Source organism: Trematomus bernacchii, unplaced genomic scaffold (genome assembly GCF_902827165.1).
Source record: "Trematomus bernacchii unplaced genomic scaffold, fTreBer1.1, whole genome shotgun sequence".
NCBI lineage: Eukaryota > Metazoa > Chordata > Actinopteri > Perciformes > Nototheniidae > Trematomus > Trematomus bernacchii.
Window position 1 is genome coordinate 12,525,180 of NW_022987564.1, and position 27,801 is coordinate 12,552,980.

The 27,801-nt window shown below is 40.4% G+C and overlaps 1 protein-coding gene across 3 annotated transcripts in view; it reads right to left on the reverse strand.

Moving 5' to 3' along the window:
* Positions 1-27,801, reverse strand: part of celf3a (cugbp, Elav-like family member 3a) — a 33,737-nt gene that overhangs the window by 5,078 nt on the left and 858 nt on the right. For 2 of the 3 annotated variants that reach the window (XR_004555405.1, XM_034125271.1), the window contains 12 exons: positions 25,806-25,976; positions 22,240-25,696; positions 21,248-21,400; positions 19,300-19,382; positions 9,464-9,512; positions 7,437-7,565; positions 6,051-6,130; positions 5,278-5,421; positions 3,590-3,794; positions 1,629-1,778; positions 1,323-1,382; positions 187-300 (listed from right to left, as the gene is read on the reverse strand). Coding sequence is in view for 2 of the 3 variants with exons in the window: in XM_034125271.1 (XP_033981162.1) it covers positions 187-300; positions 1,323-1,382; positions 1,629-1,778; positions 3,590-3,794; positions 5,278-5,421; positions 6,051-6,130; positions 7,437-7,565; positions 9,464-9,512; positions 19,300-19,382; positions 21,248-21,392 (1,159 nt within the window). In the remaining variant the exon portion in view is untranslated. Of the gene's footprint in view, positions 1-186; positions 301-1,322; positions 1,383-1,628; positions 1,779-3,589; positions 3,795-5,277; positions 5,422-6,050; positions 6,131-7,436; positions 7,566-9,463; positions 9,513-19,299; positions 19,383-21,247; positions 21,401-22,239; positions 25,697-25,805; positions 25,977-27,801 lie in introns of those variants that run through there. The other variant, XM_034125272.1, reaches the window with a different exon arrangement.

Sequence of the window (27,801 nt, forward strand, 5' to 3'; positions counted from 1 at the left end):
TTGTGACAGGAGTTGTAGCATTTTTGAGACTTTTAAACTTTAATTACCACTGTTGCGACCCCCCCCCCCCTTGTGTGTGTGTGTGTGGGGGGGGGCGCAACTTCCAACAGGAGTCATTTGGGGGGGCTCTTGGGAAAAAAGGTTGGGAACCCCTGCTCTATGATACGATTATCTCGGCGACTTTACCTTCTCGCTGCTGCAGCTGCTGCAGCTGCTGCGGTTGCTGCGGCTGCTGGGCCAACAGGGTGGGCTGGTGGGGGAACGGCTGTCCCACCAGGCTGTAGGCAGCGGGGTAGGTGGCTGATGGGAGGAGGAACAGGTGAGCAGAGAGCAGAGAGAGACACTGCACACTAATCACTTTTTCCTCAAAACAACATCTGACAGAGCTGCATTCCCACCTACTGGTCTGCTAAAACCAGGAGCTTTGCATTTATTTTGTGGTGTGTGACTCATTCCATAGAGCTGCGAGTTTAAACTGTGTAATATATGTGCATGTTTTTACTGTGGATGTAAATTTGTACTTTACACATGGAGTGTTGTTGAGTCGAGAGTGTAAAGGTAATGTAGCTGCATCCCATTATGTTACATAACATAACAATGTTTAGCATTCTGGTTACATGGAACTGGGAGGTTGTTTTTCATTAAGTAACCACAGGAGAAACATGCGTGGTAACAATTATGTACACAACATCACTCAAAATGTCCCTGTCTTTAGTTAATGGCTCTCTTGGTGTATATATAAAGGGTTTTATAAGCAGACAATTTGTCCCATTTACTATAAATTCAGATATTTGAATTCTCAATGAGTATTCTCCTGAGTATTTCTTATTCAAATACCACTAACAAAACCAATCATCACTCCACATTTAGCAGTCTCTTATCAGATTGCCTAGATATAACACCACAAATGTATTTGGTAATTCACAACCCAATGTTGCTTTCACACGTCCACCCAGTGTTTTCTAATTTTTAGTGTTGTCTGCATTTTTCTCTGCACACTTCAAGTCTCCAGCATGTCTGTTGTGTAGATGAAAATGTACTTGAAGTCGTGGATTAAAAACAAAGCTGAAGGTAATTTCTAAGAACTAAAACCAAAAAGGATGGAGTGGTCAAATTTGATGTATTACATATATTTGTGAGATTTAAAAAAATATATTTTCTTGTGTTTCCTACATACATGATACTTGACGCGGTTTATGCAGCTGTTATTTTGTGTGGCAGCAGTTCGACAAGTATAAAGCAACACATTTTGATAGATAAATGGCAACTTACGTCACTACCTATCTGGGATACATGTTTCCCAGAGTGACAGTGAGGCTCACCTGTGTAGTGCTGCATGCCGGTGTAAGCTTGCTGCATATGGTCCAGCACCGGACTCTGAGCTGTGGCAGAAAAAAACCACATCGTCACCAGCTGCTTTATGCACACAACAAAATAATCCTGAATGCTATGTGGGGCACATCAGCATGCTCCAGATAACATTTAGAGCTCCAGATAACATTTAGTGCTTAAATTAAATTTCCTCTTGATTAGATCCTTGTGGATGCACAACAGTAAGCCTGTGAATATGTGGAGGAAGACTACATGTTAGTCTGTACTCTCTGCTGTGAAGGATGTGGTGGCTCTACCTTGGTAAGCATGGACCCCGTTGGTGTACAGGGCTTCAGTTGCTGAATGGCCGTTGGGTGGAGCTGGCAAAGAGGCGTAGCTGTTCACGGTGAGGGGGGGAGGCAGAGCAGGAACCGGTGTGCCGGCCATGGAGGGTGGAGTGCTGGCACCTGCAGACATGTCAGCCATTTATTTTTATCCTAACAAAAAATCAACGGCATTAAAGCAGTATTTAAAGCATGACCTAGAGGAGATAAGGACGAGTGAATTATTAAACTTCCCAATCAACATGAAACTACTTGATTTCCATTTTGGATGATTTATTCTTTTAGTCTGGAAGGGGCCTTTGAATAAAGGCACTGAACAAATTAAAGGAGATCAAATAGAATAGCCTGTGTGGGATTTGGTAAAAATGTCAGTCTACAGATATAGTTGTCTTGGGGATCGACTAATAAATGCCTTAGTCTTAGTCGTAGTCTAAGCCAAACAGCAATTTAAGGCTTCCTTTGTTAAATTGTTGGATGAGTTGAAATAAAATAATCATAAACAATTAGCCATCCTGGCATTGAGCAATTTTTTGAAAGTAATCTAAGGGAGGTTGAAGCGGTGCCTTTTCTCAAGCCCTATGAAAAATACCCATATGAAATTATACGAATGTTTACATATAAATAACAAAAATGTGCTCCAACAAGAGCTCACAGCCAGGCGAGCAGCTTTGTCACGCAGGCTGCCCTTTGGCACAGCGGTGATTTGAGCTACATGCTAGCATCAGCATACTAAATACTCACAATGACAATGCTAATCTGCTGATGTTACAGGGACCCTGTGGAGTGAGTGAACTATAGTAGTGATATGGAGCATTTCGTTTTTTAATGATGCACGCAAGTAAAGGGATAAACACTCCTGTCAACAGTTTCACGATATTCCCCTGATCTACAGGTGGCAGTAATGCACAAAGACACACAGAAAATGAGTTGCTACAACTCAACACAGTGACCATTATCACAACTGCTGATGAGCAATAAACACAAATTACAGCTAAGGCTGACCCTATTTGCTGGTATTTGGGCACGAGATGAATTAGCTTAGGGATCACCAAAGTTATTACAGGTCATCCTAAGGGGGACATTCATGTCTGGACATTGCTGTTTACAGTTTAATTAGTTTAAAGTTGCTGTTTATGTCAATTTTATATTATTCTAAATCGAGGAGTGAGGGGTTGTTTTTCAAACTCAACAGACCAAGGACTTTCAGGACTCAGGTACTAAAGCTATGTTCATACTGCAGGCAAAATTGGCCATTGGGTCACTTTCATACTTTAGTTGAAAATAAACTATATCTTATACAGGTCTGATTATTGCAATGTGACCTCACTGAATAGTGATATCTGATTAATGGATGTATTATAAGACCAGGATACGTCACCGCCACTCAGTTTATTTACTTACTTTGTGACATTGGAGACAAAATCCCTTCGCAGCACGAAAGATATTTCTCCCATAGACCCCCATATAAAGAGGCATCTGTAAAACTGGGAACAGGACACCTTGAACTACAACAAGGTACACTTTGATTGTTTCTATTTTGAATTTACGATTCATTAAAGTGATTGAAAAATCAGTGATTCATCACTTTATAAAGCCTGCTGACCTAGAAGGAGAAACACTGCTGAGCATATTCATATTGTGATATTATTTAATGCGGGTCAGTTCAGGACCTGACATTGGACACATTTAGGAATAATAAAAAATGTTCAGATGAATTGAGCACTAATGCTTTCAGGATGGAAGTAGCCTGACTCACTCACAATTTAATGTCTTTCTGAAAGATAACATCTTGACAGATTGAGAAAGAAACTACGAAATAGATGTTTGTTATTTTGTCCTTTGAGGTCCACCTCTCCTTGTGTATCTGTCCTCATATTTCAAGAGGAAATCTAATCAGGGGCCGGCCGGGGCCAGACGTCTCTGCCTCTCATTACCTGAGGAGGGGGTGATGGATGAGATCGGCGTGGCGATGATGCTGTTGGGGTTGAGGGCGGCGAGCTGCTGCATCTGAACCGCCGCCACCGTGGCAACAGGAGAGAGGTAGGCCGACTGAGCCACCAGGGCCTGCTGCTGCATCAACTGGAGGAGGGAGAGGGGGGAGGGGGATTGATAGGAGGGGAGAGAGGGAGTCTGGATATTCTGTATTTAGAAAAGAGCAAAGATTATGTTTAGAGGGATCTGTTTTTAAGACTGTGAGTGTTCCCTGAATGTAACCTCAGGCTTGTAAAATAGAGAAACAACACCAGGAGACTTTAACCTTAACTTTATATGTTTATATAAAGACATTTCTATTATTTTATCTTGTTTTGTATATACAGTCTATGGTTTTGACCCATATACACCTTTTATTTTACGTCATTCTAAAACGGAGCAACTCTCCGCAAACGGAATTTCCCCCACGATAAAGTTATTCAAATCTGGTAAACATGCACCAAATTGTGAAAAGGCTCAACATCCAACATTAAGTCATTGATTTTAGATAAGTGAACATTCCTGCATTTACAGTATATGGCAAATTATATCGCAGAAAACACATTTTTGCAATGTCCAATATATGTCATGCAGCACTAAGACCGACACATATTTTTCAGATTTCCATTATGAACTAATCATAAACATTAAGCATGTTTATATAACAGCAATGAGTCATGTCTGAGAAACAGGAGGAAATATATTTGAAAGACACGTCTCTGCACGCTGCAACTTCACACACACAGACAAACTGTCCTCGCTCTGTTTGTGCAGACCTGTTCCATGACCTTTATAATCAGTGATTGTGGCCAGATCTATTTATAATTGGTTTTAACATAATGTAGTGTGCTCTGTGTCCGGGCTGTAAGGGGGACATGATTATATTAAATCCTGCCTGTTTTAACTTTACCTGCACTTTTTTCGGAAATCTATTTTATTTTATGTTTTAGTTTAACGTTTTACTAAAAAGTAGAATGACACTCACGACTGTAAATTAACACATCCATTAAAGATATTGTCAGGCCTCTTTAAGTATCACAGAGTAAACAACTGTAAATGATCCAAATCTGGAACCATTTGCAGTAAACGGTCAATTAACAACGAGAGACGTAATGTGGCTTTACATTTTAAATTGCAATTCTTCCAGTTAAACATCAACTTTAATGATATCTAAACTCTTTTATTAAATCTCATGGAACAAGCTGAGTAAGGTGAGCAGATTTCAAGACAAATATTTATTTCCTTTTCGGTCACATCAGCTTTTACTGCAGTGCTTCTGCTTAGGTAAAATAGAATAGATTATATCTTCATATATCGCTCTAAAGCTGTTTGCAACAAATCAGTAAAGTAAGAGTAAATAAGTTCAAATAAAGATAATTATATACTGAGACCAGCAATAAAAGCAAGATAAAGTGACCTTGATTGTCCAATGTTGATCGAGATGCAGCATATTTGGTTCGGTTTATTCAGAGTTATCAAACCTTTTTCGCACAACACACTTTATTTTGTCTCCAAAAAATAAACTCCATAACTCCATGGGCACAATAAATATAAACATAACCTTATATACTCCGTATTTCATTTTAGAGTTTGTGTTTTCTTAAGAATTGTGTCTTTAATGTATTTGTGTGTGTCTGTGTGTGTAACTCACGGCCTGTGTGTAGGCGTTGTAGGCCCCGAGGTGCAGGGTCATGGGGCTGATGACCCCCAGCTGAGAGGCCACCTGTTGCATCCGCCTCAGCCCTCGCTCCTTCTCTGAATCAGCAAACTTCACCACCAGGCTGGACGAGGCACCCTGCGGGGGAAATGGGAATTAAAAACGTTTCAACATAACTCTCGACATCACGGTTGTTTCAGGATCCGAGATCATTTAATCACAACGTCCCTGGTTTAAGTTGACCATTTGTCATTGTTTTCCTTTCTTTATCAATTCTGAAGTGTCTTCAAAATAAACAAATACACCTAAAATTGTATGAATATACACTATATATGTATATATATATATATATATATATATACCATTGCAGGTAATGGTAAGAAAAAATGATATCATAAAAAATGCCATACTTGAGAGGCTTGAAACCGCATTTTCTGACATCTTTCCATGAAAAATTACTTTAATGATTTATTGAGTTTCAATATAGTTTTCGATTCATTTTCTTGTGATTTTTTGATGTTCTGATGAGTCGACTCCTTATCGCAGCAGTCTAATTTAGGCAACCTGCACCACAACTATAGACTGTATTTATACAACACACTGACCTACAGCCGTATGACTGGATTTGGAGCATCTAAAAGTGTGTACTGTATTAGAGTAAGGGTGTGACCATGTGTTTCTTTGTGTGTGTGTGTGTGTGTGTGTGTGTGTGTGTGTGTGTGTGTGTGTGTGTGTGTGTGTGTGTGTGTGTGTGTGTGTGGACTCACTGGTAAAGTACGACTCCCATGCAGAGTGTTGATGGCGGCCTGGGCCTCTGCGTTGCTCTGGTACTTTACAAATGCACACCCTACATGAAATGACACACCATTAAACATGGCCTCACACAGACTGACACACAGACACACAGACTGACACACACACACACACACACACACACACACACACACACACACACACACACACACACACACACACACACACACACACACACACACACACACACACACACACACACACACACACACACACACACACACACACACACACACACACACAGTGTACAGAAACTACTTCCCTTTAAAAATACATTAGGAGCCGTCTTACATCCAGCGCTTCATCAGTTACCGTGGCATCATTAAACATGGTCCACAAAACATTCATTGCTTCATCAATCACAGTCCGTAAACCACCAAACGGATCATTAGCCATGACCCATAAAACCTATTGCACCATTAGTCATGCCTCAAGCAACAAACGCAGAAAAATATAGCATCTGTGTTTGAACTGTCGCTGGACTTTGATTTACATGGCAAGTATCATTAGCATTGTTGTTAGTGACATTATTAATTTGCATTCACAGGACTGGGAATGTGCTGAAGGCTTAATTCTCAGGGCTGGATACACATACAAACACAGAGTCAATATAGTGAAGAGTTCAAGTTTTGGTAAATAGTGGATGATAAAGCTTTTAAAAAACGATTTGAATCACTCTGGCTAATTTGAATAAGATTTGAATAAAAATATAAAATGTCTATAATGTGTAGTAATGTCTTACTTTCACATAAGCCTATATTTTAACAGAGGCAAAGCCATCGTTAATGTTTTCATAGCTATAAATATATTATTCTAAATGTTAGTGTTTTATCACTTCATTTTATGTTTGTTTTGATCGTTTACAGGGATTTTAGAGTTTAAGACAAGTTAGAATAAAGACGTATTCAATGCCATGTCTGATTCAATTCAAGACAAGAGTAACAATAACAAAAATTGAAGTAAAGAATATGTCAATTAGGGACACATTTGGTAGAATTTTTATTGTGTTATAAAACAGGACTTATTTTACTGTACTGTTTGTGTACTCCAAATGTTGACAAGAATGCGACACGAGAGCAGAAAATCCAAATTATGAGCGATAATTCGTTGACATATATATTTAAAAAAAGTCAATAATATTAAGGCTTTAAATGTCAGTGTCAGAAAAAGGAATTCATAAAATACAACTATTTTATTTTAAAGTATTTTCAAGATCTTGAAAGATAGATTAAATACATTTTTAATACATTTTAATACCAATTGAGTTTTTTAAAGATTCTTTAGGAACTTTGTATTTTGTGTTTCTTCTGCATGTCCACAACCCTCAGCCAGGAGGTTACCTTTGCTGGTGCCGTCCGGCCCGCGGAGCACCGTGCACTCCTCTATGCTGCCGAACGGCTCAAACATCTTCTTCACATCGGTGTCCGTCTGCTGCTTTCCCAGCATGCCCACAAACAGCTTCCTGTCTTCTAAGGGGAAGGAGATCGCAGAGATGGGAGGGAGAAAAGAGGAAAATGTGCGGATAATGTGAGTGTGGTCACAGAGGGCAGAAGTGGAAGCAGATGTGTTATGGGAGAGGTGAGGCAGGCAGTGGGAAAGGGAGAGGAGCCATGTCACCTTACATGAATAATAAAAGACAACAGTGTGATAACAGCTACAAAGCAGGAGGGATCCGCCTGCTATGCTTCTCAGCGCCACCAGGGTGCAGTCACATGAACATCACAGAGAGCAAACAGCATCTGGCCATGACTCAAATGTTTGTCACCCTCTGTGTTGTCAGAGAAGCTGCTCCGTCTGTGAAGGATCAGACCAGCCTTTCTGCACGTTTTTGCACATTTACTACAAATCACAGGCACGTTGCAGAGCACACAATCCTGAAAAGCATGCCAGGTTTTATAGGTCACAACCTTTCTTTTTCTCTAAAAGCACGTTGCCTTTTCTTTCCAATGAATATCAACTGTCTGTCACAAGACCTAAAGCTTCAGGCACAGAATCAGTCATGAGCATGTCGTGGGCTGTTGTTTTATTACATTATTACATGAGATTCTGGTTGAAAATGTAATTTGATTAGTAAAATGAGCCTGTATGGTGCGTCATTGTGCTGGTTTTGAGAGCTAGCTGCCTTGAAGCATTACATTTACAAGCTGTATTTAAAAAAATAAATAATTTTTCAGTCATTTCTCTTGTAAAACATTGCCGACATGTAAGTCTAAAGCAAGAAAAATAAAACCGACCATTATGCTAACTGTGATGGATTACCTATATAGCTACATTCAAGTATCTGCAAGCTCACTATCATACAATAGTGAAATGAAAGGGAACCAAAGTCTTCTTAAAAGTATGTTTCTCAGAATAATAAACCACAAACAAAGGTGAATGTTGAATAGTGGTGTGTTCAATAGGCCTTTCTCGCGGCAGGCATTTTGAATGGTCATACTAGGAAAAACTCAGGTGTTACTAATAACATTAACAATGGCTCTGTTCTATTCAATTATCCCAGTAAGCCTTGACAGTGTGACAGCATTGACAATACCAGGACCGTAAAACTGAGGCATGCACTATATTATTTACACCTGTGCTTTTTCTCCTGTGTGATGGAGTGCCTGCTGTGACCCATGTTTTCAAATTGATTGGTTTAGCTTGCTGAAACCAAATCTGCCATTAAATAATGGTATGCTATTATGTTGCTGAGAAAATACACAAACATGTGAGGCTTTAAGCCTTTTGAAACAGTTCAAATGTATAACAGTGTGCTCACAAATGTTGAAATAGATTAGGAAATGAAATGTGATTAGGGGACTGATTGATTGGAGAAGAAGGACATTCATTGTTTTTTATCAAGTCAGATGCAGCAGTGTCTCACACTTGTTGCAATTTAAACATGCAGCTTTGAAGCTGTTGAGATTGTGCACAGTGTGTAATGTATAAGTGTAGTTTGACCCCAACTAAATATTTATTTGAACAGGAAATTGAATCTGTAAGTGGATATTGAATCACAGCTTACAGGGATGATTAAAGTCTGCATATTCTCTACGCACGTTGTTGTTGTAGTGCATATGCAATTGGTTGTTGGTAATAAAATCCTTGATCAACAACTGATATTGTCTTTTTAATATGTTGTCACACATAGAGCTCCTCTAAAAATCAATAAAGCTTACTTTTTGGCACAAAAAGTGTGGATTGAAGACTAAAAGTACTTATAATGATAGACATTGTTTGTTGTGTACAGGGTAGGGGTGTTTCTGCAGGAGCACAGGTGTTTCTGCAGGAGGACAGGTGTTTCTGCAGGAGGACAGGTGTTTCTGCAGGAGGACAGGTGTTTCTGCAGGAGGACAGGTGTTTCTGCAGGAGCACAGGTGTTTCTTACCCCCTCTGCTCTCGCTGTCTGCAGGCTTCACTTGGATTGGGCGGTTCATCTGTAAAGACAGAGGTCATGTGGCTCCGTCAGTTTTAATACAGGACAAAGGTAGTGATTATTGACACGAGAAAACAGGAAGGATAAATCAATGGAATGTATGTACCCAGAGAAACCTACTAAATAACGATGTGGCCACTACTGTCATGTAAAGTGCCAGATGACATCCATGTAACCCATGTAGAATAGCTATTTAATATGAGGTGATGCGGGTATACATGCGTGTGTACATGTTAGTGAATTTGAACAGAGCTCCAGCCTCCTGCGATCCCTCATTAATTTGTTTCCAGCTCGACTCCAGCAGCTGACGGCTGACACCAGTGTGTGATGTTACGCTCACAGCGTCACACAGTCTCTCTCTCTCAGAGTCTTTCTCAGAATCTGCTCTAATCCTGCCGTCTATCGTTCCCTCTCCCCCTATCACACAGAACCAGGAAAAGCACACACCCACGCAGGATTGGGGAAGTGATAAGATTAAGAACAGTCGCCGGCTAATCTGGATTACAGGAGAACGCAGCATCGGAATAGCGAAAGACTCTGAGCCTCACAGAGAGACAGAGATCGGGGTTAGAAATGAAAGAATAAAATGTGAGGGAAAAAACAAAGAATGAAAGAATGACAAAGAAAAAAAGGGGGCACACACGACGCAGGGGGGGGATTAGGTGACCTTTTCATAATTAATCAAAAGACAAGCTGCTGAAATGCCATTTCTTTCTCTATGTTACTCCACAATTATTATCCTTCCCTCTTTTTGGAATTGTGCGCACATCAGTGCTTCATTGCTTCAACGTATGAATGTATAGGTATTGAGTGAAATAAAGAAAAGAGCGAACAAGAGGGGGCCAAAGAGAGAAAGATGGGTGGGATTGAGAGGGATTGAGAGGAAGGGAAGGAGCATATGGTGGGGGATGTGTGTGGATGGGAGGAGGAGGAGGGAGGGTGATGTCGGTGAGGACTTGGGCTGAGAGCAACTGAGTGACACTCTGTTAACTCTAGCTTAATGAAGGTCTTAATTATGGAGCTGGTGACATTTCAGCCAGTCACTGATCCTGTGTCACTGATTGATCCGCTGTGATCGGTCACCAGGAGACACTATTGATCCTCGCCACGGTCGCGCCCCGCCGCCAGGACCCGAATGCACAAACACCGTGACCGCCCCCGTCCCCCCGTCCCAAACACCGGCTGAAATACCACCTGCTGCTGAGGCCCCTCCTCCAATTGATCGCACCAATTAAGAGGATGATAGAGAACGAGAAGGAGCAAAGTCTCAAAACCATCCTCCAATCATTCGAATAACTGTGGGCGCCCGCTTCTCGTTTAGTTAATAGTCAATTTGATCAAATTGTAGTTTAATTTGCACTCAAGATATCTTTCGGATATGGCCAACATGCTTATGAACTTTTCAATATCATTATAACAATATGACTTATGTTATTATAAATAACAAATGTTCTGTTCTCTCTTTTGCTGCCTATTGAAATACAATTTGTAATCGTATCTTTAAGATTTACTGTAAAATATATATATAACATATTCTTACTATTATTGAAATCATTTGATCCTCTTAATTTAAAGCTGCGTTACATGTCTTATGGGAAATGTTTTGAACCGAGTGTATTTTTTTTAAATATAAAGCTTTTTCACAGGTCAATATGTACACCTTTACATTATGGAGAAATAAATAATATGACTATTTTTTTAAATGTGTAAAAAAAACGATTGAATTTCAACTGGTGCATCTTTCGTAATTACAAGCTTCCTAGCTATCCTGCTAACACTAGCTATCAAAAACATAAAGTACATTATAATTTAGATATAAATGTAAATTGAAGTGCTGGTAAATTACAGAATAATAATTCTTTAGAGGAACATCTTGAAGGCTGCTTACAGCTGAACGCTTCAAACTGAACTGTTGCTTTCACAATGATGTGTAGGAGGTCACTCTTTCAGTCTCTTTAAATAGGTGGGGAGGGCCAAGAGAGTCAAAGCCGGTTTCATTGACTTGACCTGAATTGTTTCTGTGGTGGTGACATGTGAATTTAACACCATACTTACCACCACCACGTCATGCCATGTGATTGCAACACACCCTAGGAGTGTGAGTCATATGTAAGGACAACATGGGATCACGTTATTCTCTGCTTTGGGCGCCATTACTCCACCATATCCCTACAGCACATATCTGTTTGCTGCTCACTTCAAAATCACACATACAGCTGCATTAAGGAATGACGCTAAGACCTGATGGCAGTTTAAATGTGATGTCTTTGATGGATAGCATGTTTAAATTATGTTGGTAGGAAATGCTGTGGCCCATATTGCAGCGCAGGAAGACAAACAGAGATAAGGAGAGGCGCAGCAGATGGCTCAGGAGATGGGAATTATAATCTACAAGAGGGAAAACAGTGAGAAGTGGAGGCCATCGAGGCTGAGCCACTCCAGATCGGCACGGCAACCAGGCCCCACTTCTCTGACGGAGACCGTACTCGCATGGCCATCGTCATGACAACCCCGGTGATCAGAAGAACCCTACATCAGGTAAACAAGGTTGTCCTGAATGACGTGCGGAGAGAGACCGGCGAAAAACAAATGAGGAGGACAAAGGGTGCTTCTAGGTCGAGAGATAGAGGGATTAGATGTGAGAGGGAGGGAGGGAGACAAGGAGGAGAGGAAACATGAAAGACACCGAACAGAAAAAGAACGAAAAGGATGACGGAGGGTGCGCTCGAGCCTGTTGCATGTTGGCGCTGCCTCGACAGCAGAGGCAGAAGCAGGGAGAAAATCTGCCTTTAAGCCTAAACCACTAACGTACACTTTACAGTAATTTCCTCTCACTCCCCTCCTCCCCCTGTTGCTCCCCCCCTCCTTCCCTTTCTCTCTTAGGCTTGTTTACAAAAACGGTCCCACACTGTGCACAACAACACACAGGCAAAAACATGCCTGATCAACAACCAATTTTACCTGTCTGTTTTTGCTTTTTGATTTGCTTCTCCCCCTTGTGCTCCATCTAAACACACAGATATTACATACAATCATCCTCCGACTAAACACACATTCATTGCTCCCACACACACACACGCTCTGTCTGCTCCTGTCGCTCACAGCAACATCTACACACATTAATCTTTTTTTCGCTCTGTGATGCCGCAGGGGATTTTGCTAGGATTATGAGATATTAAATCCATAGATTATCCAATCAAATCACAGCTCGACCCCTTTGCCATTATGAATGACCCCCAATAACGTCCAGAGGCACCGGGGAGTGGCTCGCTCCCATGTAAATGCATCTGTGTTTTGTGTAGAGAGGATTGTTTACATTTGGAGTGAGTAAAGCATATTGATGATGATGTTTTTCTCTATTACGACCAGCGGAGCAGATGATAAGCAGCCACCGTCGTTAAGTCTAAAGCACGCTTCTGTAAAAAGGGTGACACATTTTCTGTCGCCTGTTTTTCCTCTTCAATTTCGATCCATTCTGCTGAAAAGCCGCCAAGCTGAATGGTAAATATATCAGCAGAGACCATCTCCCCTGCTCTTTCAAGAAACATTTACAGCGGGGAGTTGGAGGTGGAGGCGAGGAGATGGGGAGGGAGGGGGGGTGGGTGCACAAAGACAATTTTCCGTCTTTGCCTCCCCTCCGCTCCATCACACAGCGCTGGTCATTGCATCGTGCCGGTCGCCTAGCAACCTGGCATCCCTCGTCCCGGCCGTCTCCAGGCAACGAGACCTGCGACCGTAATCAACCTGCCACCTCCCTCCTCCCCCCGCCCCTCCCCTCCCTGCTCCTCTCTCGTCTCTGCTGCTTTTTTTCTTTCTCCCTCGCTACTCCATCCACCTCCTCAGCGCAAATGCACTTATACGCTGGGACGCACTTGTGAATTCACCCGAGGGAACGGAGCGGGCACAGGTGGAAATTGGTATATTAAAAGGCGGAAAAAAAGACGGGAACAAAAAAAACGGACAACAAAGAGTTGTAGCAAAGCGAGAGAGGCAGGGAGAAAAATAAAAATGAAAATCTGAGTCTGTTAATGTGTCCACTCGCAGATGCACACACAGATGTGCACACAAGGCAAGCAGAGAGAAAGTCTACCTTCTATTAAATACAGCCAGGCACTAAATCAATCAAACACAAAGAGACTGACAGCACAACGCTTGTACAGTTCAATAATATTTAATCAATGATCCAGTCTTCAGTGTCAAAGCTGCTCCCCGGCGCTGTCTCCTCTCCGTCTACAGGCTTCACTAGTGTGTCCAGCATCAGGGCAAAGCTGACAGCTCTGGAAGCCGACATTCAGCCTTTTTTTCGTCAACAGCCAACAAAAAAACATTCAAAGGAGAGACTGAATATCAAAGAGTACATTTCTAAAAACACCAAAGTTGCCTCTCAATTGTTTTGTCTCTTCTGACTGTTAAATATTCATGTCAAGTGTTGTTTGACTCGAATCAGTGGAGCAGAATGGGAAAAGAACTGAATCACGGCGGACAGATTTCTGTGTGTGTGTGTGTGGGGGCGTGTGCATGTGTTTGTGTACAGATAGGGTCCATGTCCTACTTTTTGAATTTGGGCATGGTTTACACTGTAACTCCGCCGTAGTCCAGCGTATATGTAGTTCAAAGAGCCTAATGAGTTTTGTGACATCAGACACTTCTGTGTGTGTTTGCCTACCACGCATGCACACACACACCCCAACCCCCCAAAACACACTATTTCTCAGTAACAGATGTCTGTATTTAAGCTGATAAACATACTGCCTCAATGCACCTCCAACCCCCTCCACGCTTACTGCCACCCACTGTTCATTATCTCAAACTTTCATTCATCTCTTCCTCCCCTCCCCCCACCCTCTCTTATTGTCCCCCCCACCCATCCCTCCCTCCTTCATTTATCCAATTTCTCTCTAATTCACACCCATTTACCACCTCTATAAATCCAATCTGCATTCATCATTAAAGTTGCCCCAGAGTGACGTACAGAGGACGGGCCCTTTTTTTGTTGTCAGTCAGCGCCGCCTGCCCTGCATCGTGCCCCCCCGTGCATTGATATGCATGCATATGTAAATGATTGGACACATGAATGCACACGTAACTCCAGATAGATTCATCACGTGAACACATTCGCTCCGAGGCACACTAATTGCTATCATCATCATCACGGCCGTAACTCACTGACATCAGGACAGAGCTACATATGGAGGCAGTGCTTTATCTGCTTGTTGTCAGATACATGAAGTAACATGCTCGTGTTCACATCATCACAGCATGTTTAAGGTCCTTAGTGAACCTTAGTGCGTCTACTTTGTGGTTGTTTGCCTAGTCACACATTAAATGTCATTTATCTGAAAAGAAAGAATGAATAAACGATTACGGTTGTATAAGAGACATAACCATGCAACTGTTCATGCCAGAGAACGTTTGCTCACATTAAGGGCACAGCGTTCTGGCACTACAACTTCCCATCTCATATCCTGCGTACAAAGCATGGGCTATATTTAGCATATGCATTTATTTCAGACTATTGATAAAACCCCTCTGTCTGCTCCGTCTGAGTCCTTATGGCTGAGTAAATGTCAGGCTTAGTCAGATGTTCCACTCAAAGAGGGCTCTTTCCTTTCGTACGGGCAGCTTAAACACAGAAGGCCTTGCAGCTCAGGTTTTACACTCTCTCACACACACACACACACACACACACACACACACACACACACACACACACACACACACACACACACACACACACACACACACACACACACACACACACACACACACACACACACACACACACACACACACACACACACACACACACACACACACACACACACACACACACACACACACACACACACACACACACACACACACACACACACACACACACACACACACACACACACACACACACACACACACACACACACACACACACACACACACACACACACACACACACACACACACACACACGGCAGATAATGAATGAAGAAACCTGAGAGCAGCCTATAATAAACCCAACAACTTCCATCCATCCATATCTTTTCAGATGTGTACTCTCCATGGAAACAAATGCACACAAAAGCAAACAGACATTTACACACAGCCGCGCACAAAAGCACACGCACCCTTCATTAAACCGTGTTAGTGCGAACACCTGCCCTCCCTTCCCCCGCTGAACATGCAAATACACACCAAACAGCTACTTTCTCACTTGGGCACAGTCGCACTATTAAATACTTATTGCGTTTAAAATTTAACGGGGAGGCATTGTCGCAAATATTAATTCAAGTGGTGTTGATGAAGGGCAAAATATTGTGTATCTACCAACACAGTCTCACGGCATTTTGTGTTATAGTCACGAAATTAATCTATTGATTCGTGTTCACCAACACGATTTCCCCATTTTTTTTCGTGTCACACAACGATTTTAAAAGCAATGTAAATAATAACAAATTAGAAGGAAAAAGAGATTTAAAAAAATACAGATTTCAGTATTCTGAGGCTCTGAGCCCGATTTCTTTTCTTCGCGGACGGCAAAAAAACTCTGACATTATAGTATTTAAAATAAAAGGGTTAGGCTTAGGGTAAGATATTGAGTAAGAAAATGTTTTTATGAACCACACAGCTTCCGGTCTTCCAAGACCCGACCGGACAAAAAGACGTGGTGCAGGCACGAAACATACTACCAATAGAAATACATTGCTTTAAAAAAAAATGCTAAAATCGTGTTGGTGAACATGAATCAATAGATTAAATTAATTTCGTGACTATAACACGAAATGCCGTGAGACTGGGTTGTATCTGCTGAAGCAGATATGAGCTTTAGGGCTGCAACTGAAAAAGAAATTCCAAACGGATCAAAGGAGAATTTTGGAAAGTATGCTAATTTGCTTTCTTGCCCAGAGTTAGATTGGAAGATGGTTACCTCTTCCATGTTTGTACGCTAAATATAATGCTGCAGCCTGTTAGCTTAGCTAAACACAAAGACTGGAAACAGGGGGAACAGCTAGCCTGGCTCCTAGACAAACAAGATGTTCTAAAAAGATAAATATGTTTAAATATGAGCGTGTTCATTATGAAGCTGTTGAGGTTCTGGTAGGAGTATTTTGCAAAGCTTCCTGTTAACAGTCTTTATGCTAAGCTAGGTTAGCATGCCGCTCGCTGTATATTTAGACAGACAGAGCAGTATCATTATTTTAAGTGTTTTACTTTTTGTCAAACCGACTGATTATTATCTCAATTTATGATTTTGCCATCTTAAAATTGTTATCAGTCCAAAAAACGAAATATTTTAAGCGTAGGCCTACTATCATAGCAGAAAAAACCGAAGACATTAACTTCTAAAAAACTGAAACCAATAAAAAATGTTTAACTTGAACACTTATTACTGATTCATCTTTGTGTAATGCCCTTTAATGGCAATAAGCTGAATGATTTAAGTTATTGATTTGATTTATATTTTGAAATGTACAAAAGTTTCTGTGTAAAATGGCTTCTTTTTAATCTGATATAATGGGATGTAATTGTCTCTATGAGGTCTCGACAGCTGACGCAGAGATAAGGCAATACAAACAGAGGGGACAAGAGTACAAGATGTCCAAGTAGGATTCAACGTGAGTACCTTCGTCCTCCATGTCCGCCCTTCCCCTCTGAGCGAAGCTGTTTTATTGCTCCCCATTTTTTTCTCTCCCTTTTCCAACCCCACTATTCTCTCACTTTCTTTCGTCGCTTTCAGCTGAATGTGCTTTTGACACTGTTCCTCCCCCTCCCACTTAGGGACGGACTCTCTCACCTGAAATTAAACACAAGGCCAGGTGCCACTCCGAAACAACCATCTGCTCGCCCTGCCTGACTTCCTTCTTTCTTTTTCTTTCTTCCTTCCCATTGTTCACAGAGAGAAAGAAAATCAGTAAAACAGTAAGGATTAAAAAAAAAAAAGCCTTAAGAATGACTCTTAGTTTCCCGAGAGGAGAAATGTGCCGAGTGTTAATGACATCTTTCAGCTTTCTCTTTTATTCAGGTGTGCTTTTTATTCCAGCGTTCTCCCCTCAGTAATAATTGCTTTCATGTTATTTCTTTTGTATCGCTCTGACCACGAGATGCCAAAGTTAATTATTCTTCGCCAGTGCAGGTGCAATTAGATGACAATTACACCACAGCTGGTAGCGAGTCGTTCTTGTGCATGTGGGAGTGTGTGGAGCTAATAATATGGTTTTCGTCTTTTTCTTCTCTCCCTCTTTTGGCATCGGAGGGGGGAGGGCAGGGAAGGATTGAGAGAGCACAGGAGGGTTTAGCTTGTTCCACACGGCTTAGAGGTAAGAGGTTGTGAGGAGGAGAGCCGCAGGGTGGAAACACAGGGGGGACAGGGCTTTAGCCGCAAGACATTGGCCCTCGCTGATCCCCTGTGAGAGGTCAGGAAGGTCACGCTACTGTCACGCTAACAATAGGATCTCTTTTGTTGCCACCCCAATACCAGCCTTCTCCTTCAAACTGATTCGGTGTCCCCCAAAAAAAACCTGCCTGCCATAAAAACAATGTTCTGCTAAGATAATCAATAAGTCAATTTTCGTTCCTGAGTAATTGTTAACTTATCACGGAAAAATGTGGACTATCATTTTAACTGGCATCTCAAAATATGAGGGTTGGTGCTTTATTTTTACTTTAGGGATGATCAATTCATTGTGTTGGTTAGTTATAATGATTTGTTTCCAGCAAACAGCCTAAAACTCATATATAATAAGTTAAGCATCACATGTGAAATAAAAAAGGCAGCTCACACTGACATTTTTGCTTTAAAGATACTCAAATGATTAATCAAAACAGTTGCAGATACATTTCCTGTGACTAACCAATATTTCCTTTCTTTATCTGGTTCCTATTTCCAGCTATGTGAATATTTGCTGTTTTCCTTTGTCTACTATGATACTAAATGAATCACCTTTGGGACTGTTCTTAGGTCAAAAACAAACAACTTGACCACATTACCAAACAGAATGAATAATTAATCGGTACTGAAAATAATCTTAAAATGCAGCCCTACACTGTTCACCTGCTTCTTTCCTCAAAAGACTATGGTCATGATCTGTAATTGGGGCATGGAAAAAGTGTGAATAATTTCAACAAAAATAACCAAAAGGAAACAGGGGGGAAGCCTTGTTAGTAAAAGAGGAAGCAGCAGCGAGTCTGGGAGCACACTCTGTCTCAGTAATTCCTTGCCTTGTCGCCTTGTCTCTCATATAGTCGGTTATTATAGAGACGTGGCTGTCATGTCTTATTTAGCTCTGGAAATGTCATATGGCAGCACACCTGCTGCCTGGCTATGCTAATAAAGCTAGGTTTAACTTTGATTAGAATTCAGAGGGAGAGATGGATGGAAAGAAGTCAGTGGGGGAGGGGGAGGAGGGGGAGAGAGAAAGACGGAGACACAGAAAGGAAGAGAAACATCAGAGAGAATAAGAGCTGGCAAAGTCACTTCAGCAGCAAGCCTGTCTCTTTCGACCCGTGACATGTTGCGAGATGACTCATGCCTCAACTGGATGGATATGTCTGGATGCATCACATATGAAACATAAGAGAGAGAGCAGCCTGTGACCTTTATTGGAGCATATCAGCTAAAGGGGGAAGTCAGGCTTGCATGTCAAACTCGATTAATTTTCTCGTGTCACTGTGGGTCCGTCTGTGTCTGTGTGGTGCGCTCAGATAGCCTAGCATGCCAGTTGTTCTGATTCCCTTTGTGTATAGAAATATAAATATATTTAAACACAATGTGAGGATTTCAAAAAGACACTCACCCCGGGTAGTGTCTTCTGCTCGTGCAGTGCATTCTGGGCTTTGAGGGCGGACTCACGTGCACAATATGTCAGGAAGGCACATCCTGGAAACAAAGACAAAGTGTAAGAAGATCAGAGAGAATAATCCATGTATGTTTTATGTCAGATTCATATGCTATATATATATATCTAGATTAGGCAGTGCAATGTTATTGTTAATTAAATCTGAATTGGCCATTCGCCCTGAATGCCTGCAGGCACAAACATGCTGCTGCAGTTTATTGTCCTATTATTAATCTGCCAGTTGATATATGTGCTTTGGATTTATCTTAACAACAGTTCTAGGTCAACATGTGATTTCGGAAAAAAATCCTCCTTCCTTAAATGAGGCCATCATTATTAAAGATGTATTTAAAGTTGCATGAAACTACATTTAAATAACAACGAACATTTACATTTTGTAAAGTAGCTCTCCCAGTAGCACTGGAGATCTATGGGATTATTAAATAATAATACCTGGAGACTATTCAGACAAGAGCAGTCCTAATGGTTATTTAATATCATGCTGGTGAGGCCAAATGTATGCAGTACCACATAATAGAGAAAGGCCTTCATTAACCTTTAGGGCTCAGACAAATCATGAATATGTAAATGAATGCAGAATAGGTGTTATAGGTGTAAGAAGGCTCATAGCACCTGGCCTATACGTCTCCCAAATGGCTGATGGTTTATGTGGATTTATAAAGGCCTTTGTTTTCTGCACTCAGATTTGCATTAGAAACGACAGTAAGGATCATTGTTCAGCGTAGATCACTTTGACCAGCTTCAGCCCATCTGTCACGTAGGATTTTGAGTGTGTTGAGGCTCTACTTGTTCACCATGTGACGTGCAGTAGCAGTAGTGGTGACACTCTCTCAAACAGATAGCCAGATATCACCATGTGAGGCTCATTATGCAAATACTTTTATTAAGATTGATCTTACACCACTTGCTTCATAAGAATTTAAAGAAAGAAAATGGAGAGCACTGTGCAACATTTTTTATTTAACCGTCTAAAATAATAGCTTTTTTTTCTCCTGCAGTTTTTAATTGTAGCATCCAGAGGTAGGCGTGAACGGAAACCTCCCAGCATGCATCAGAGGGGCCATTATCTCCTGTGTGTTTTACACCGTGCTCAACAATGTTTACACATTTCAATTGTTGTTACAGAGTTAGTTAGCTTCCCAGTGTGTGCATATGTTGAAGAGTGACTCAGGCGGAAGAGTGTTTTGACCAATAATGTAAAAGTTGTTCAGTCACACTGAACTGCAAACTGCTCTCGACACTCAAGGTTTGGGTTTGTAGAAATATCATAACATTTTATTCTTAATGTGTTTTTGGTCTTTATAAAAGAGCTACCTCTTGTTTTCTTTCTCCTACAGTCTGTAAAGTATTTTTAGAAAACTCTGGGAATCACTTTATAAGACTGATGCATTATTAACTAAAATGATATAACATTTCAAAATTAAAAAGGTTTTCTGAGGTAGATGAAATTAGGCCGAACACAGTTGAAAGAATTTAGTGTGAATCATTGCCTCATTAAAAAAAAAAGAAGTCCCGGCTGATCAATACTTTAGTCAGTCCATGTCTAAAAGATTAAATATTTAAGACACGTAATATCTAAAATATTTATTTAATAGTCAGTCTGTGAAACGCGATGTATCAAACTTTTAACCAACTAAGCTTTCTTTTATAGATCAATGGTGCTTAACATCCGGTTTTGGCCTCAGAGGGGTCATTGCAAATGCTCCAGAGGGACAATTACTAAGTGAATAGCTTTAACCTCTGATATTTACTGAGAATAAAAACCTGAGGATATATGACAGATATTTCAAAAACATGCCTCATCACTATATGATTAGACTAAATTAGCAGTATATTCCCCCCAAAGATTGTGTCGATTGTGAGTAATTGGCCCTTTATCCCTCACCTTTGTGCATCCCTGTGTATTTGTCCTTTATCACCGTCAACTCATAGATCTTTCCAAACTGCTCGAAGATGGGCTTCAGGTCCTTCTCCTCCAGGTTTCGGGGGATTTGCCCGATGAAGAGCTTGATTGCGTCAGGCTCCTTCATTGAGAAGTCTGGGGAGGAATAAAAAAAACACACACACACACACAGCAGGAGAGGCGGTCAGGAGGAGCAGACAGGAGCCTGCGGGCTTAAATTCACACTGCACAGGAGGTGCAAACAGGAGGCCGGGGATGGAGGTGCAGATGGGAGCTTTCAGTGGAAATAGGGATGGATGGGGGGGGGGGGGGGGCTGTACTAACAGTTTCTACACCCTGTAGTCCAAATGTGCCAATACATTTTGGGAGTTTTAAACATTATCATCACAATGAAAACATAACATTATATTATAGTCTAAGATAATCACGTAAATGGGTTAACATCTCACTAAGTATCATAAAGACTTTATAATCTCTCTGTTGACTATGATTTTTAAATTGTAAGTATAATTTATGTAGTCATTTATTGCAACTACACATCGTTTTTGATACTATTTGACCAGCTGAAGCAACTACTTTGTTTGTTGTTGGCATTAAATACAAAATAAAAGCATCTAAATAACAGAAAATGAAATTATAATCTCATAACTTTCATATTCTTGGAAGTAGATGGACATTAGGGATCAATAATCATGATTGATGGTAAAGAACTATGTTTGCCTGACATAGCCATGACTATAAAGGGTTATACATGTGGTATCGAAGTAAATAATAGTAGGCTACACAGTGCACTGATATTCTGTCTAGGCCGCCTATAAGCCCCAAGAGAAACATGACAGTGTCTGTCATCACAGCTGGAGACCTGCGCTCTCTTTGTCGAGACACGGGTTACAACAACAATGACCCGAACATGATTTTACACATTTCACTCAAAACGAAACACAACAAAGAGTTTCAAGAAATACAAATCATACCTGTGGTGCTGTTCGTGGCAAAGACTCGGCGTGATCCGTGGATGTCTTTCTTCGTCCCCCCCGCTGTTATTTAGTTATTGAATCTCAATAATTCAGTTCATTTGTCTGTACGAGCGTCTTTGAATCCTGTAACAAGTTAGGCCTGTACCCCCCTTATAACAACACAAGTAACATCCAGCGACGGTCCTTTATTCGGCATGAGCGTCTTTTTCCAGATCTGCTTGTTGTTTTTTCCCTGACAGATGCTCCGTGTTTTTTCCCCCTTCCAAATAAATCTGACGTAAAAATAAACAAATGTCCGTCTCTGCTGAATCAAGAGTGTTGTGAATGATGAATTGAGGCTCCCTTCAGTAGACCGTGGGGAATTGGCAGTCCGGTCGGCTGTCCTCTCCTCTCCCGCTCGCTGTGTGAGTGTGTATGTGTGTGTGTGTACTTATTTGACGTCGTAAGCCGGTGTCTCCCTCCTCCCTGTCCATCTCAGCTCCATCCCTCCTCCCCCCTGGCTGAACGAGCCGTGATGTCTGCCGCCAGGGACCGTCGCAAAATTACCAGCCCCGTGTCAGCCGGAGGTAATGAGAACACATGAAATACAGTCATGCCTGCCATGTCATTCTTAATTAGCATGTATCCGTTATAAGGTTAGGTTCTGTAATTACTGACTTGTGTATTTTTTCTCTATCAGACTTCAATATTGTGCACGGTTTCTCTTTTTTTTGGTGCCCTAATCCAAAACACATTTTCTTGAATGGACAATAATGTCTTCAAATACAAGATTATTATAAATGATAGTAGCTAGCTACCTCATAATAATACAAATGCACTATATTTAAAGATGTTTTATCTATTTAGTGGTATTTATTTATGTCATAACCCTGACTAAATACCCTAATGTTGACTATAGGTATCAACTAATGTCTGTTAACTTATATCTTATGCTAGGCTATTAGAATGAACCTGTTAGCTCAAATGGTAGCGCAAGGACATGTACTCACCCTTTGCTGCATGTTATTCTCTCTTTCTCCTTTCCCTTCCCTGTCTATCTTTGGCTATAATATAAAAACAAGGCAAAAAATGATCTTGAAAAAAAAGAGTAGGTCCCCCCTGTAAGTGGTACGGGTAATTTCCTGTGCGTTAAACCGTAATCTTTGCATTCCCTTGTTGGTACAAACTATTATTCCACACTGTAAGTACAATAAATGAACTGTAAACTTGTTTGATGTATGTACATGGCTGGCTGTATTTTAAATTGTGTATTCCCAACATTTATTTTTCTATTTGGCTTGTTGGATTATTTGTGGAATATATTAAATATCACAAAGCTGTACAGTAAATTTCCAATCACATTTCCCAAACTGATATATTTATATTGTTTGTTTTTGTTTGATGGTCCAAACCTGAAGATATTCTATTTAATATCATGACATAGAAAAACAACCCAATATTCATTTAAGCTATTTTTGGCATTAAATTACTCAAATGATAACTATTATAGCAACATAGTCATGTCAGATGAGTATGCATTGTTTTTTCTATCTGTTGATACCTTGATATCCAAAACAAATGGTGTTTAATAATATGTGTCCCACTCCTACCTTGTAGCATGCCCATCTTACATTTGAATTACATTTGTGGATGGCTAATTATTGTCAAAGTTTTGCGATACATCTGTTTTGCATAGCACTTTGTGGCCTTTTGCATTCATTGATAAACCAACTTTTCCAACTCAGTTGAGGTGAACTTATTTAATATATATATTCAAAAAATGTTCCTTTGGAAGTCCAACTTTTTTTCCAGGGTGACATCTTATATTAAGTCTGTAAAGTTCAGTAACAGGGAATGGATGCACGGCAAGAGTTTAACAAGAACTAAACCTGATAATACAAAGACGCAAACTAAAACAAAGCCTTAAAAGCATTTTGGATGAAGTCATACAGCTAGGATATGCTTTAAGTTGGATAATGTTAGAATTTAGGTAATCACATTTGAAGAGGCTTAAAGATAGGGCTGTTAAGAAGTCATGAGGATTTTTCTCTGAGGGATTTATCATATTTTTCGTTTTTATTGTAGACACTAAAAAAGCAGACGGTCCCTGACATCAAGAGATGCAAATCCGCCTTTTGTTCTCGCCGTGGAGCTGGCCCTGGTGCTGAAATGGGTCTAACTCCATTCGTGACACGTTATCCTGAGAGTCTACAATATTTCCTCTCCTATTGAAAAAAACAAACATTAAATCAATTAGTGAGCTCTTAAAAGCTGGGACCGTGGTTTTACATCGCAAAAACGCACACACACGCCCTGAGTGAAATCTCGACAGCATGTAAACAATGAGCCCACATGACACGCAGGAGGCTGCACACACCCCACTTGCGCACACGATGACACTTCAAAGGAGTCACGATTTGGTTCTGCGTGGCTTCAGCAATATTAAACGTGTTTATTTTGAAAAACACAGCAAACCCCTGACCCAGGATTGAATCGTTAAATCCTTTATTTACAATAGGGGAGTATCTCCTCGGCTTGTCTCTAATGTTAACACCGCCATCTGCCATCAGTCACTAAATCCTGTCTTCTGCCCTTCAACCCCAATATAAGCCTACCGTGCGGGCAGCCAACCGAAAATGAATTAATGTTTATATAGGAAAGCTGCGCCACGAGAACATTTGAATGAGTTTTAGTGTCACTTTCACAATGGATGTCATTTTTTTCAGAGTGTAACCAACAACGACATCTGGTGACAAGCTGCAAACACACGCGAGGACAGTGGTCGTGAATATGTTGCACTAGGTAGAAGACATGGCAAAGGATTGTTTATTATGGGATTTTTATTAAGTGGCCTTTCGTGCTGTGGAATTGGTGAAAGTATTATACAGATAATGTGTTCGTAGCATGTTGTGTTTACTGGTTGAGGTGCAGCTTATCTTTATTAAATGTTGGGCAGTTCAATCTCTAACACAGCATCCATTACTTTTTTGGAGTCCTAAATACTTGTACTTGTTAAATAGAAAAAGTGTTAGTGCAGCAAGGTAGTTCTTCAACCTGTATTTTGAAACAAAAGAGTAAGGCACATTACAGGACTAAACCTTTTCAAAGGAAATACTTCAAACAAATGAATTATCTCATTCCAAAAATGTCCCACAAAATGTTTTTTTGGCTTTTTCAACATTTTGAGAGAAATGGTTCTGAAAGGACATAAAACAGCTGCTAATTGTGAGAATAAACAGACAACACAAATTTGTTTTATTTCAAAGAAGGAACAATAGATCTTTATTTCATAACAATGTGCATTAAATGACCATTTCTACATGTTGCAGGTGGATACATCCCTTGTGGAACTCATTGAGATGTAATTGTGTGTATGAGTGACACAATATATAGTTTAAGAAGTATCCAATAACTCTGAATGTACTTACCCACATGGGCCTCTCTGTTCATCCTCCCAGCTCTCCTGAGATTCCCCCTGAACACAAAGAAAAACAGAGACAATTTCAACATTTTATTTCCCCTCACCTTTGTATTGATTTGATTTCCTGCTAGTGTCTGATGTATTAAACTGGAGGCTCACTCACATCTCTCACATGCTGCACAGCATTCATGATAGAACAGAAGAGCCAGGAGCTGTGCAGGATTCAAAGAGGAGAGCCACCACAACATCAAACCCCCTCCTCCTCTTCATCATCAGTTAACATGTGGATAAGGTTCCCATCACATCAGACACATCAAAGTGTGGCTCTGGATCCCTGAGGGGGACGACAGGAGGAGGGAGGGAAGGAAAAGGAAATAGGTTAGAAATCAAGGGAAATTAGATTTGTCTAAGGAAGTAAACATTATTTCCATCTCAGGATACATTATTAAACACACATCTGAATTATCATGGCATATTTCAGCACGTGGAGAACAATAAACGATATCATCAATCTCAGTGAAAAAGTATAAAAACATCTAGATTTCTTTTTACAATGGCTGCCATTCGTCTCACGAAGCAGGCTGATAAAGTGAAAGTGATCCTGGAAAGGTCTACTGACATCTGGCGACGGTTCACCCACATTTACAGCACTATTTATTATCAGTAACGTTTTATTATGACTGATTACGTCGTCCCGACTCCTGCCTCGTAATAATAGTTTCTGTAAAATAAATCCGCACTACTTTATTACGCACAAAATCAAAACATTTGTTCAAATCAGCTTTTAGTTCGTTTTTTATAATTGTCTCACCGTGTGCTGCACAGTTGCACGAGTGTTTTGAAAAAATCGATGCTAATTTCCCTGAACAAAGGCTATAATGATGGGAGAGCAGGTCCTAATAAAGGTCAATCTCACCCAAAATAATGAATCACGTTGTTAGAGCAATTAACGGTGAAATGTGAAACTTCCGCGTCTCGTTTGAGTCTACGAGTTAACCATTTATTTTTCAACACATCGAAATTCAGATAATTCGGTAGTATAAAATGTAACATATGTGATTTATTTTTTCTTAAATCGTGACTAAGCACAGTTAAAAGAGCTTGATAGTCTAAACATTCTATTTTGATAAATGTCATACGAATTGATTTATTTTAAGAGCATCAATTAAGTGAGTGATTAATTATCCAACAACGAAGTAAGGTGTTCAAGTCCAAAATATCCAATTAACATTTGATTATTTTTGCAAATTAATTAACCAAGTAGGACTTTAATGCCTGTTAGGTAATTGCCTAATCCATCTTACTGATTATCACTTTGGCTTGCAAACTTCTCCCACTGAAGGGTTACCTTAAAGAGGCAGAAACAGAAAGCCCTCTACTGTGCACTGAGGGAAACAAACACGTGTTCCAGAAGGGAAACACTGAAGCCTCGACTGGAGATGTGTCCATTACACCACCAGGGCAGATAGAGGGAAGGATTTCAAACCAAATAGAAAGCTTTAAGGCTCAACAGAGGCAGTTACACCTCATGTTATCAGATTTGGTTGAGTTCCCACTAGAAAAGCAGATTCATATTTTCAAAGATAAAGTACAATTGAAAATATCAAAACGCAACAGGTTTAAGAATAACAGACATAAGAAATAACAGAATCAATGTATAAGCCCTGTAATCAGTGGAGAATAAGTTAAGCTTAATAGAGTCCACTGAAAACAACAGTCTAAGGCAAATTTCCCTAATCATCCACTAATCTAAATGTTCGATTGTATTACTAAAAGCAAACTTTGTGGAGAAAATACTACGAATACAACATGAAACTTCTCTTTCACCTGTAACTGACTACACTAAGTAACTTTGTCTTTTATGGTCGGTTCAGTTATCTGTGGCCCGACTAACCAAACAGAAAAGTTCACACAGGTTAAAGTAACCTCGGTGTGGACAATGTTTAAAGTTTTTCTTTTAATAATATTGAATTATTTAACTAGAGCAGACTTTTTTTCCAACCTATGGTAATGTTAACTTTTCTTTACAAAATGGCAGCATTTGAAGGAAATGCCTTATGCTCGACGTGTTACCATTTGGATGCAGTTAATGTACGCAAGTTAGGCAGATTTGTAGTCCTTGAATGATTACTTTTACCTCTCTGGAATAATATTGCATG